Source organism: Lontra canadensis, unplaced genomic scaffold, assembly GCF_010015895.1.
Source record: "Lontra canadensis isolate GAN:19392208 unplaced genomic scaffold, GSC_riverotter_1.0 scaffold47, whole genome shotgun sequence".
In the NCBI taxonomy this organism is placed as follows: Eukaryota; Metazoa; Chordata; class Mammalia; order Carnivora; family Mustelidae; genus Lontra; species Lontra canadensis.
Genome location: NW_022631041.1, coordinates 5,562,563 through 5,575,798, shown reverse-complemented (window position 1 = coordinate 5,575,798; position 13,236 = coordinate 5,562,563). Strand labels below are relative to the sequence as shown.

General features: G+C 47.4%; 1 protein-coding gene across 4 annotated transcripts in view; it reads right to left on the bottom strand.

Annotated features, from left to right (window-relative positions):
- Positions 1-9,498, bottom strand: part of PHACTR2 (phosphatase and actin regulator 2) — a 257,822-nt gene extending 248,324 nt beyond the window's left edge. For all 4 annotated transcript variants that reach the window (XM_032873080.1, XM_032873084.1, XM_032873081.1 and 1 more), the window contains exon 1: positions 9,019-9,498. In XM_032873080.1, the coding sequence (XP_032728971.1) occupies positions 9,019-9,232 (214 nt within the window). In that variant the 5' untranslated portion in view covers positions 9,233-9,498. The remainder of the gene's footprint in view (positions 1-9,018) is intronic.
- Positions 9,499-13,236: the final 3,738 nt, after the last annotated feature.

The following is a 13,236-nucleotide window of genomic DNA, read 5'->3' as shown; positions in this document are numbered from 1 at the left end:
CACATGTTTCTTCCTGTTATGAAGGATAAGCAGTAGCTGCTTTTTCTCAAGCCTTCACAGAGACATCAAGAAACTGCAAAGTAAGACATATAAATGTCAAGTCTGAGCCAACAGGTCACAAAGGGAGCTAGATCTCAGAGCCCTTTTTCTAAGGCAGGTTGGTGCAACCTACTTTTCTGTGCAAATTTCAGCTAGTGTGATCAAAGATAGTGAGTCACCCAGTACGGTATTTTTAAAACACTAACACTGCTTCAATGTTGCTGTTTTTTATCCCTGGGCTTCACTTTTAACTGAAACTACACTTGTACTTTGAGACAAGATATGGTTTTTGGGCATGAGTTATACACATGACTCCAAGACTGAGTGGTTTTAGTTGAAAACAATGCATTTAAGTAATGATAATTGATGTGTACTTGCCTGAAAATATGGGATCCCAGAATCCTGTCCCCGTTAATCCAAATTTACTATTTATACGAGAAATTGGAAGTGTTGGATAGACTTTAAAATATTCAGATAATTGGCTACAGCCTTAAAAGGAACTTTTGAGGGGGCACCTGGGTGGCTCAGTGGGTTAAGCTTCTGCCTTCTGCTCAGGTCATGGTCTCAGGGTCCTGGGATCTAGCCCCACATTGGGCTCCCTGCTCCATGGGGAGCCTGCTTCTTTCTCTCTCTGCCTGCCTCTGCCTATTTGTGATCTCTCTCTGTTAAATAAATAAATAAAATCTTTTAAAAAATGAATTTTGGGGAGAAACAGATGTTTATTGCAATGATCTCTCATAGTAGTATGTGTATATAATAATATATATACTATATATAATATACAATATACTATTATAATATATTATACCACATATTATATAGTATTTATTATATGTGCAATATATAATATATATTATAGTATGTTATATATTACTATACAATATATACATGAAAATATTATTATATATAATATATATTATATATTACTATATATATAATATATAATAGTATGTGTGATAGCATTTCCTCCCTGTCAGTGGGGGTACGTGTGAGTTGTTTTCTTGGAGAGACGATGGGCACGCACCCAGGTAAGCGTGCGGGAGTAAAGAGCGTGAGCCTTGAGACTGGAGAGATTCGAGTATTGGTTGGACTACTTTTCTGCTACCGGTGGGACTTGGCTGGGTCACTCCACCTGAGCAGGGTTCCTTATCTAAAAAGTGGATCTATGTCATAGGGTTGCTACAAAGATGAAATAGGATAGTGTGTGTAAATAATGCAGGACTGGATCGGCAGACGGATTCACTTCCTTCTCTGCCCACCTGACTGTCCGCGTGCATCCAACCCGCCGCGCTGCTCCCAGCGAGGCTGCGGAATCCCTGCTTCATGGATTCCATCATCACCGGCCTTGCCGGACTGATACTCACAACTTCCCTTTCACAAATTTCTTCTGTGGATGTTACAAGGGGAAGTTTCCACAATTATTCCCCCAAGGAAGGGCTAATTATCTCATGAGCAGTTCCTCAAAAACTCTGGTTAGTTCATTTTTTTGTTTTGTTTTTTCATTGTAAAACCTTTGGACATCAGAGCTTCTACCCATTGTTCAATTTTATTTGTTTATTTATTTAGCCTAATTTTCGATGTAGCGATACTTGATGTCCAAAGAACGGCCTTTTGGGGAATTCATGCATTAATTCTGTAAACACCTAGTACTTGACCCTGTATTAGTCACCCAGGATGCAAAAATAAATAAAACACATTTTCTCTTTTCAGTGACTTTACAGTATGAGGAAGGAGACAAATCAATGCACAATTTTAATATACCATAGTAAGTTCCATAACCGAAGTATGCAAACAGTGCCAGGATTTTTGTGGCTCTTTCAAGTTCGAGTTTTTCCATGTTTCAGCCTTATAAAAATACCATGAGCTAGGTGTTCCTGTCACTGATCCTCTCCAGGTCAGATATTAAGAAGCCAAGCAGAAGGAAGGGAAGTAAGTTAACCAAGGTCACACAGATAACAACCATGATTCTGTGTCTCAAATCTCAGTTGTCTGGGCTCCTTCCATCATCATCCCTCAGTGTCCCGGTCAGAATACACTCAGAACAATACACTCTATCAAGCTTGCATTTAAATGCCTTACAAATGTCATCTAAATTGTGTCTCCCTGGAAACATTCAGACACAGGAATGTTTTCATTCTGTGGCCTTGGCCTAGCCCCCAGTCTCCCTTCTGTCCCCTCTCCCACAGCAACCCAACAGAGAGCCAAAGAAACTGCTGAGTGTTCTCTGACCACGCTGGGTTGCTTCAGGCCTCGGTGCTTTGGCTTATACTGTTTCCTCTCCCCAAACACTCCTCTGCCACCTCACCCAATTCTATCTTCCAGTTCCTCCTCTTGCATGGAGATAGCACAGGTTTCACCTCCTCCAGGAAGTCTTTCCTGATTACCCTGCCTGGAGCCATTCCATACAGCTAAGCCTCCGGGGTTCTACTCCCCAGCCTGGGACAGGGCCCGAGTAATAGCTCATACCTTATTGCACTGCAGCTGTTGGTTTATTTGCTTGTCCCTCTCCCACTAGACTGTGAACTCCTTAGGAATATCTTTGCAGCCTCTGTTTGGCCCATTGGCTGTTTGCTAATTTAATGAATAAATGAAAAATCAAGATAGGATCCCTCTCCTGGTGCAGCCCCTGCAGTAGTTAGAGCTCAAAATAAAGCCACAGCTTTGCCATCAGTCTCAGTGCTACCAGCAAACTACCTACCCATCTAAACTAGAGCTTGCCCAGTTTGGGTATAATTAACTTTTCATACAACCTCTGGAAACCAGAACAGATCATTCACGTCATTTTTTTTTTAGCATAATTATGGCAAATGACAATGGCTTAGATGACCACACGTGCTTTTGTACCGGGACTGCCACACCCTATCTGAACGGTCTCTGCTCTCGGTGTGACCCCCAAACTGCAAACCACATGCCTTGGGCACCTGGGTGGCTCAGTCAGTAAAGCATCTGCCTTTGGTTTAGGTCATGATCCCACGATCCTGGAATTGAGTCCCAGGCTGGGCTCCCTGCTCAGTGGAGAGTCTGCTTGTCCCTCTCCCTTTGCTCCTCCTCCCTGCTGTGTTCTCTGTATCAAAGAATATAAATAAAATAAAATAAAATAGAAATAAAAATAAAATAAAAAAATAAGAAATAAAATCTTAAACAACATATCTGCTCACCTCTTCACATCCAGCACCTGGAACAGTGTCTGGCACATCATAGCCCTCAATAAATACCAAATGAATGAATGAATGAGTGAATGAGTAAATGAATGGAAACTGCCCAGGCTCAGTTCTAAGTGGCCATATTGGCACCATACGACCCCACCTCCAGGCCACAGCTGGTTTGAGTTTGGGTGGGTATCAAATCAAGGACGGGGCACCTGGGTGGCTCAGTGGATTAAAGCCTCTGCCTTTGGCTCAGGTTATGTCCTGGGATCCAGCCCCACGTCGGGCTCTCTGCTCCATGGGGACCCTGCTTTCTCCTCTCTCTCTCTCTGCCTGCCTCTCTGCCTACTTGTGATCTCTGTCTGTCAAATAAATAAATAAAATCTTAAAAAAAAAAAAATCAAGGGCAGACAATCCATAGGCTTCTCTATGACCTATAACCTATGGCCTACTAGGAAAAGGTAGCTGCAAACAATAGATCTCTTCCAGGAAATGTGAGCTAAGAAATGTGAAGAAATGTTTCCAGGTAAACATAAGGGCAAGAGCTAAAAGGAAGCAAAGGTAAGGTTGATGTAAGCTAGGTAGAAGCCATGATGTGGTTTTTTTTGTTTTGTTTTTCTTGTTAAAGATTTAATTTTTAAGTAATTGCTACACCCAGTAGGGTTTGAACTCAAGACCCTGAGATCGGGAGCTATATGCTCTACCACAGGAGCCAGCCAGCCTGGTGTTGGTAAGCAGCTGGATGGAGAAGCACCTGTGAAGCCGAGGAATCTGTTCCAGTTGGAGGCTGAGAAATCTGGTCAGCAGAAAGGCAAAGAGGAGGAGCTCCACGCCAGGTGGCCATGCTCGAGAGAACCCGGGGAAATGCTTCCAGGTGTTGCCTCTGCTCCTGACGAGTTTCCCGTCTCAGCCCCAGGTCAGGAGCAACCTGACTTAACCGGTAAGTCCTTACCTAACAGGCGAAGATGACTTTTAAAGTTTTTCAGCCTCTGCTACAGGGTAACAGGTGAAGCTGAATTTTCAAATGTGTCAACCTCGGGTATGGGACCAGCAACAGCTAATGGGGTGCCTCTGTGAGAATGAGATGAAAGGCACCCCTTCTGAGATGAAGCCGGACCAAGGGAGGCTCCTAGCCAAATGCGAAGCCCTGCCTTTGTGCAAAGGCAGAGGAGTATGTCTGGACACCAGGGGGCACAGCTTGGTCAGGGCAGAGCACAGGCTGGATCTAAGCACCCCTCGTCTGCTCTGTCCAGCACCCACCTGCACTGCCCAGACCGTCCCCCCTTTCCCAAGAGGGCAGCTTTGCTGTCCTGTGAGGAGGCAGAGACAGAGAGTAAACTTAGGGTCTTTGTTCGGTAAAAAAAAAATCACTCTGAGCTACACAAATGGAAAGTGAGCAGGCATCCATGGTTCCTGGCCTAGGGCAGCTCCAGCCCAGCTGTGAATGGGGCCCAGGAGCCCCTGGGGACTCAGCCACCCCAGCAGAGCATTAGGCTTTGGAGAACAATAGCTGAGCAGGCAAACACTGGCCCTGAAGAGTTATATCCGTGGAGGGAAATGAAAGGTGCTCTGAGAGCACAGGCAAGGTGTAGACAAGCAAGGACTTCCCCTAGGCGGACAGGAGCCAACTCCAGAGCCAGTCGCAGATAGCAGCATTTTGTGCCTGCGGCCAGACAGCTGTGGGTGTGGACTATGGACTGAAAGAGAGTTTCTCACTCTCTCCACTGAACACACCAGGGATCAAAGACTCCAGACAAAGATACTAGATTTGCCGTTACCTATACGCCTACATGCAACAGGGCATCTGGCACAGCACCTGGCATAGAGAACTTGCCGCAAGCTTCCAGAAGGAATATGCCCTGGGTTGTATCCTACGGTTCTTTAGTCACTAAACATTGGGCTTATCAGAAGAGCACGTCGCAACCCACGGACAATGTTGAAGTCACTAATGCAGGGAAACATGGGTCTGAAAGTTAAGAGAACACCAGTCCATATACCATGAAAAGCTTATTTCAGGGTTTTATTTTTTTTAAATGGGTAAAATATCACTCCATTTACAAAGGAATGCCAGATTTTAAATATCCAGAGCTTTTGTTGAATTCCAGAACCATGAGCTCAAAAACCACAAAGCAAAATCAATCTGGATTTTTCTAAAGCAAAAGCCTCAGTTTTTATAAGCTCAATAAAAGGGCTTAAGTATCAATTCTGTTATTTAAGTTATGGTTTTTAAATGTACTTATTTGAATATATTTGGGTTTCCTCACATTTTATATGGATTTTAAAATATAAAACTAGTTTTTTGTTGACAACACAATGCATTTTTATCATGTGAAGAAAAATAACTGCACAAATCACAAGTTAAATAGAAGCTCCTGAAGTCTGAGATGCTTTTCTTGACAAAAATCTAGTAGTAAAGCGCAGACAGGAACAGTGGACTCTCTTGTGATAACCAAGTGCTCACACAGAGGTCTTTTAAAAATATGCTTCATATTGGACTGACTCTTACTGCCATTTTTGGCAAAATTCTAGAGGCTGACTTTCAAGTTTTTAGTTTTCTTTCATGGAGAGAAAAATGGAGAGGAAGTAGGGATGGGGTGACAGAGGCAAGCAGCCTGAGAGTGGATGGGTTTTTTTTGGAATGAGGCTCTTTGACAACCCATGACACCTTCCAGTCTCCTTTTCCTTCTCCTCTTCTGCTCCCTCCCTGCCATACATCATTGCAAATCAAGATGTCCCCTCCCCACAGAACACCCTCCCAAGGTGAGTTAACTCATTGTTAGAAATTAACCCTTAGGTGGGGCGCCTGGTGTCTCAGTGGGAAGTTCAACTCTTGATCTCAGGGGGTTGTGAGTTGGAGGTTCATGTGGGGTACAGAGATTACTTAAATAACAATAAAACATAAAAAGAAATTAACCCTTAGGAAGGACTTACAGACAAATTGCTAGAATCACGAATGGGAGTGAGAGGTGCCATTTGGGATGTGGTAGCAGCAGAGGAGAGCCCCAATAGGGGTGTGGGAAGGCACCAAACCAAACCCTTCAACCTGACACTTGCCCAGGACAACCCTGGCCACAGCATCACAATACACATGGCGGCAAGCTATACTGACACACTGTTCTCGAGCTCTGCTACACATCAGAATCACCTAATGTCCAGGCTGTACCTGAAGCCAATGAAATGAGAATCCCTGGGGGGAGGGCCCCAGCCATAAACTGTTTTGTTGTTGTTGTTGTTGCTGCTGTTGTTTCAACTCCCCAGGTGACTCCTGTGCATAACCAACTTTGAAAGCCAGTGTCAGTAAATAAGGCTTTTCTTTTTTTTTAAAGATTTTATTTATTTATTTGCCAGAGAGAGAGAGAGAGAGAGAGCGCGCGCGCGAGAGAGAACAGGCAGGGCCGTGTGGCAGCAGAGGCAGAGGGAGAAGCAGGCTCCCTGCCGAGCAAGGAGCCCAATGTGGGACTCGATCCCAGGACGCTGGGATCATGACCTGAGCCAAAGGCAGCTGCTTAACCAACTGAGCCACCCAGGCATCCCAAATAAGGCTTTTCGAATGTTCCATGCCTAACAACAACCTGAGAATCTGGGAAGTGCAGACTGGGATGCAGTTGGTCTGGGGTAGGGTCCGAGATGAGATTCTGCTGGGAGGCCCATGCTGCTGATCCTAGCCAGTTCTGGTAGGACCATATATGATCTAGCTCTGGAGAGTGCCCATGTAGGTGCAGAGCTCCTGGGGAGGGCTTGGAAATTGGGCTGCCCTACACTATGGCCGCACAATGTTTTCCCAAGGTGGTGTAATGTTCCCACTGGGCTCTACGACAATTAATTCTGTTATCCCAGGCCTGTCATCTAGCTGCTTCTCTGAGATGCATGCAGAGGCTGCAGGATTCTGCGGAAATCCTGTGTGTGTGTGTGTGTGTGTGTGTGTGAGGGAGGGGTCAGCTCATCCTTTTTCTCTCCCACTCTAAGAAATGCGGGGAGTTCCTGGTCACACTTAGCGAGCTCTTAAAGAAATGCAAGGCTCAGTTCTGAAAATGGAATATAGTAATTTAGAAGAAGTTCGCTCTCTCACGCGTGGATCAGCGTACTGGGGTGCCGGGGACAACTCAGCTGCAAGTTGGCACTTCCTAACATCCTTTAAGATACAGAGTTCTTGGGAGTGACATAACTTTACAAATTGAAGTCCACAGTTCACATTACGTGTACTTTGCATGCTCACATTTGAAAGTTCTTTACTGCCCTTTTTCTGCACACAGCCCTTAATTTCTATGTGTGAAGATGAAAAATGATGATACAAGCTATGCTTATTTTATCTAGTCACCAAACTGAACTGATTTTTAGTTGATTCTTTAGTTATCTGAACGTTGATCTTTGTAAAAATCAACCAAGACTATCCACGGGTCAAGTTCCAACAGGCCGAGACAAAATAAGCAGGAGGTAATCTACGTTCAATTCAATGTTTTCCACAATATGAATTTGGCAGAAGGCTCTTTTCTCAAATATCATGACCTGCATCCCACTACATGTGTTTAGTGATTCTGTCTGGCTTTATCCAAAACGATCTGCAAAGTCTGATTAACACCACCCCTGATACTAAGTATACACCTTGTACAGTGAACATTAATTCAAGCACAAGAAAATGGAGGGTTCTGATGGAAAACAGAGCTTGTTAGCTGGCATGCAGTCGGACAGACCTAGATGTGCCTTTTCTGAACAAGAAACTTGGCTTCAGGTAGATGTGAGCTTGAGTCAAAGCTCAAAGACCTGACCTCAGAGAACAGAGCCTCAAAGGGGTCATGGCGGATGGTGGTGGAGGGTGCCCCGCACTGCAAGGGCCTCTGGCTGCTAGGGGTAGTTTTGATGTTAGCTTTCATTTCCACCTTCCATGCATTCTCCCTAGATTGCAAATCGGAAAACAATCCTTGGGCACTTAACAAATCGGTGGACTTTTAGAAACAGTTCTGAAGTTCTTAGGCTAATGCTTTGCTCAAGACCATTTAAAAACGATTAATTATTTAATCCCCATAACCTCCCTGTGTGATAGTTCCACACGCTCATCCCCACTTTAAGTACCGAGACATAAGAGACAGGGGTAAATGGTTCCGCCTCACGTTACACACAGCGCAACGCTCGCAGCACCCGCCCTCGGCCGCGTTCCTGGTTCTGCCGGCCCCGGTGCACAGAGCAGCCCCCAGCTCCCGCCGTGAGCCCCGCGCAGAGTGGGGGGACCTCGGCGCTAGGCAAGGGCTAAGCTGATCGGTGCAAACGCAGAGGTGCTGGCTCAAGCCTCGGTCGAGTAACAGCGAGAACCCAGTGAGAACACAGGGGGCCAAACTCTCAGCAGCACCTGCGTGCGTTTTTACAGAGCGGAAAAGCTCAGACTCGCAAACCGCAAACAACTCTTTATTTCAGAAGTACGAGCAGTTAAGAAGGTTTCCAAGACCTGCATTGACCCTAGCTCCCAGAGTGAGGGGACCGCACCCCTCAGCAGGACCAAAGTCTCTTCCTGACCGACGAGCCTAAGAACCAGAGCAGCCGGTGCGCCCAGCACCACACGGCCGCGCGGCCGAGCTCACTAACCCCGGGGCTGCACCCTCGTCCGGAGAGACGCGCGCCCACCCGGCGCACCGACCGCAGCCTGGCTGGAGCATCCCGGGCCAAGGGCCAGAGCCGCGGGCAGGAGAGCGGGAGAAACGCACCGGGCAGTTCAGCTTCGCCCTCCCCAGCGCTCCCTCCACGCCCCTCCCCTCCCGCCGGCGTCCCGGGCCCGCAGCGTCCCGCCGCCACCTGCCCCGGCCGGCCCTTCCCCGGTCCCCAGCGCCCCGAGCCGCCTTACCTGAGCCGGAGATGTGGACCCGGAGCGGGCGGCCCCTGCTGGAGCACGACGACAGGTCGCTCTGGGAGCGGCCGCGGGGGCTCGGGTCCCCGGGCAGCCTGCGCAGGGCCGTCGCCGGCTGCGGGGCGGGCTCCTGGGACTCGGGGGCCTCGGCCGCTGCCGGCCCGCCGGGCCCGCCCAGGGGCTCCACCGAGCGTCTGCCCGCCTCGGCCATCGGCTTCAGGCGGCGGCCGGCCCGGAGCGCGGGGTGGGGCCGGCGCCGAGGGCTGCGCTGCGGGGCGCGGCGACCCCGAGGCAGCGCCAAGGGCGGGGAGCCTGGACTCTGGGCGCCGAGAAGCTCGTGGGGCGGGCGGGAGGAGGAAGAGGACAGAAAAGTTTGCACAGGAAGGAGCCGCCTACGGCCCGCTCTCGCTCCGGCGGGCGAAAGCCGCAGGGCTCGGAGCTGGGCCGCCCTCGGTGCCCGCGAACCTACCAGGCTGCTCCTCCCCCCCAGCCCAAGCACTGCCCTTTGCTAGAAGATGGCTGTGGGGTCCCCTCTGGCCGCGCGCTGGTCACCCAGCAAGCGGACCTCAGAGAAGTGGCGTTTGGGCTTCAGGAGCCGGGATGCAAGGTCAGGGTTAATGCGGGTTCCATTTAAGGCGGGGGCGGGGGGAGGGGGAATGCCAGGTACACACACTGGAGTCGCCTTGTGATGGCACAGAAATGGCCATTCCGAGTTGACAGGAAGCTGAGGGGCCCCGGGACGCTGGACTTGCAGGTGGGTTAGTGGAAGATCCTGGAGTCCCTTAAGTGAAGTTCAGTGCCTTTCTCTTCTCACTGCAGCCCTTAAAGCCTTCTCCACCCTGACCCTTGGCCACACTCTTGGGTTTCTGTTTGCTGCGTAAACTCAAAGGTCATGTTTAAAAGGTCAGCCTCCTGAGAACTGAATGAAGAACAGATTTGATAACTGAGTCTATGCTTCCTAATGGAAAGACCGATCTCCTGGCCGCTGTGGATTGGAAATATCTGAGGTGATACCGTGCCTTGTAGGATTTTGCCAACTGGGCAGCGGAATTTTTGCTGATTTGGCTGGGTATTGCACAAACTAAGCTTTATCATCACCTTAGGTCCCCAAGCTGTGACTTGCCCAGAAGGGAAAGTTTGTAAATCAGGCTCAAGAGTCACCTGAAGAGTCATTCCTTAAAACTTATGGCAAAAGAAGAATGCCCCTGGGTTTGGTCAGGGGCCAAAGATAGGCAACAGGAAGAGGAGACTGTGGGGAGGAGGAGTGAGGGTTAGCAGCGTGCACTCAGTGACACACATGCCATGCCCATATTTCAGGTGCTATGTCAGACGCTTTGCCCATATTTTATCCTTTAATAAGAAGACCAACCCAAACAAGAGAAGTTAAGAGAAAGGAGGGACAGAAATGAGGGGTGCAAGCTACAGAGGTAGGTTACCACCCAGAAAGGCCTTTGTAAACTAGCCCATGATAATAGCTACAGCTCACCCTTAATAATTTAAAATGTCTTTCACCTACAATTTTCACAGCAACTCTGCAGGGACGGTATGCTTATTCTAGCTTTGCTGTGAAAACCGTCCAAACACAGGCCTGTTTCCACCCAGTAAGCCACGCTTGCTGGGCCTGCTCTAAATACTTCCTTCTTTCCCACTTCTTCAAATCTCACTCCCCCAAATGAGACCTGACTTGTTGGGAAGTGGAGGACAGAAAAAAAGATGTCTCTGCTTCTGAACGCTGACTTGCATCGTTCTAGTAGCCTGGGCAACTAGATGGGTTTTTCACTCTCCCCGAATACTCAGCGTAAGACAACAGTGGCACATTGTAATCTGCTATCCTGCTATCCTGGGTATTGTATCTTACTGCCTCCAGCTGCTTTCTCAGCAGTGAGCCCCCCTCACAAGCTGTCTGCTCTCCGGGGCACACATCCCTGCACTTGGACCTCACCCTGCATGGCTCACAGCATGAAGTCTCCCACCATCCCTTCGGGGACCCCTGCTTCTGCCTTCTCTGCTTTATCCTCTCTGTCATCTCCTGTAAACAGAAGTAAATGAGTACTTAAACACTTCGGAGCACAGACGTCTTCCCTGGTGTATTATTCAGTTATTCCGCAATTTGTCATTTCAACTGCTCTTCAGTAAATACATAAATGAGTACCTTTGTGGGTCAGGCACTGTGCGAGGCACTCTGTGCCTTCAAAGAGCCTCTCAACCCTATTTTCCTCCGTTCATTTTCCCCTCACAGTCCAGCTTCTAGAGAGAGTAGCATCTGCTTGCTAGTGCCATGTTCTTCGGCATCTACCCCTTTACTCTCGTGTGTGACTTCTGTCCCCACTACCAGACGAGTGGGACCGCTTGGGCCATGAGGCCTCTTGAGCACCTAGTTGTCAAATGCACTGGAACCTCTTGGGTCTGACTTCATCCAACCCCCCCTGCAGCTTTTGACACTCTTGACCACTGTTCCCTTTCTGGACTCTTCTTTATTTATTTATTGGAGAGAGAGAGAGGAGAGTGTCGGGGGTGGGGAGCAGAGGGAGAGAAGGAATCCCAAGCAGACTCTATGCTGAGCATGGAGCCTGACCCAGCTGGACCTCAGTACTCCGAGATCATGACCTGAGCAGAAAAGAAACCAAGAGTTGGGTGCTCAACCGACTGAGCCTGCCAGGTGCCCCTCCCTGAAGACATTTCTTGAAGACAATACAATCGGCTTGTGGCTTGGATTGCTTTTTTTTTTTTTTTTAAGATTTTTTATTTATTTATTTTATTTTATTTTATTTATTTATTTATTTATTTATTTAATTTCATTTATTCTAGAGAGCAAGCGAGAGAATAAGTGAACACAAGCAAGGGAGGGGCAGAGGGAGAGAGAAAGTATTTCAAGCAGACTCTTGACCTGCTAGGAACCTACTTGGGGCTCAACCTTATGACTCTGAGACATAACCTGAGCCAAAATCCATAGTTGGAAACTCAACCCACTGAGCCACCCAGTGCCCTGGATTACTTTTTTTTTTTTTTTTTAAGATGTTTATTTATTTATTTGACAGGAAAAGAGAGGGAGAGAGAGAGAGAGCACGAGTGCACAGACAGGGGAAGTGGGAGAGGGAGAAGCAGCCTCCCTTGTGACTCAGAGCTTGGTCTCAAGATTCTGGGATCATAACCTGAGCCGAAGGCAGATGCTTAACCAACTAAGCCACCCAGGCACCCCTCCCTGGATTACTTTTATAATTGTAATTCTATTGTGCTGTCTTCCCCTGCTCCCCACATATGTACAAATTTCCATTTATGAGACTTTCTATATAAAGCTCGAACATAACAATATGTTTCTGAGAAAATATCCTTCCCAAATACATTGAATCAGAAAATGAGTGTCTTTTACAAACAATATTGTTTCCTTAATACAAGTAGATAAAATCGGCATGAGTGAAGGAAGGGGGGATCAAAGTAATATCTGAAAAGAAGTGTCATCTATCAAAATGGATGATACACGATCAAAATGAAATAATGGAAAAGCAAGGAATCTAGGTAATAAACACAGCTTGGTAACAACAACAAAAACAAAATGAAGATAAAGGGACATAGTATGTGAACATAGGCCTGCATTTAAGGTCGCACTAAAAAAGAAAAAGAAGAAAGAGGAAATTAATTTTGATGATCTTTAGGGTTTCTTCTGTCTGAGACTTGATGGTTCTAAGAGAATTTTTATTTGTATTTGTTTTAAGTTGAAGATGAGAGAGAGGCCAAAGCTGATGTATAGATTTGAGTCCAAACTACCATTTCTCTGTGTGGTACTAGGCTACAAAAGTAAGCATCTTCCTTCTTTTTTCCCTCCCCCCTTTTCCTCCCCTTTCTTCCTTTCTTGTGCTTGACATTAAACAGCTACTCTGTCCTACTCTCCAGGCTCTGACCTAGGCACAGAGGAAAAGGAATCTCTCCAATCTCAGACTAACAGCCAAGGAGACAAGGGCATACCAATTACAGGTAAGACAAAGGAGACAATCATTGACCCTCTTGTATGACTCAGGAAAAACTTCAAGTGAGAGAACACAAGAAGGAGGTCGTAAAAAACAGAGTGGGAGTGAAAAGAAGAAAGGGGCAGGGAAAGCATGGCAGGCAGGGAGAGTACCATGTGCAGAGGGCCTCAGATTAAGCAACAGTAGAGAGACATAGGGGGACATGAGTTTGGTTGGGCCTTGGAGGAGAGTGGGGAAATGGTGGGATATC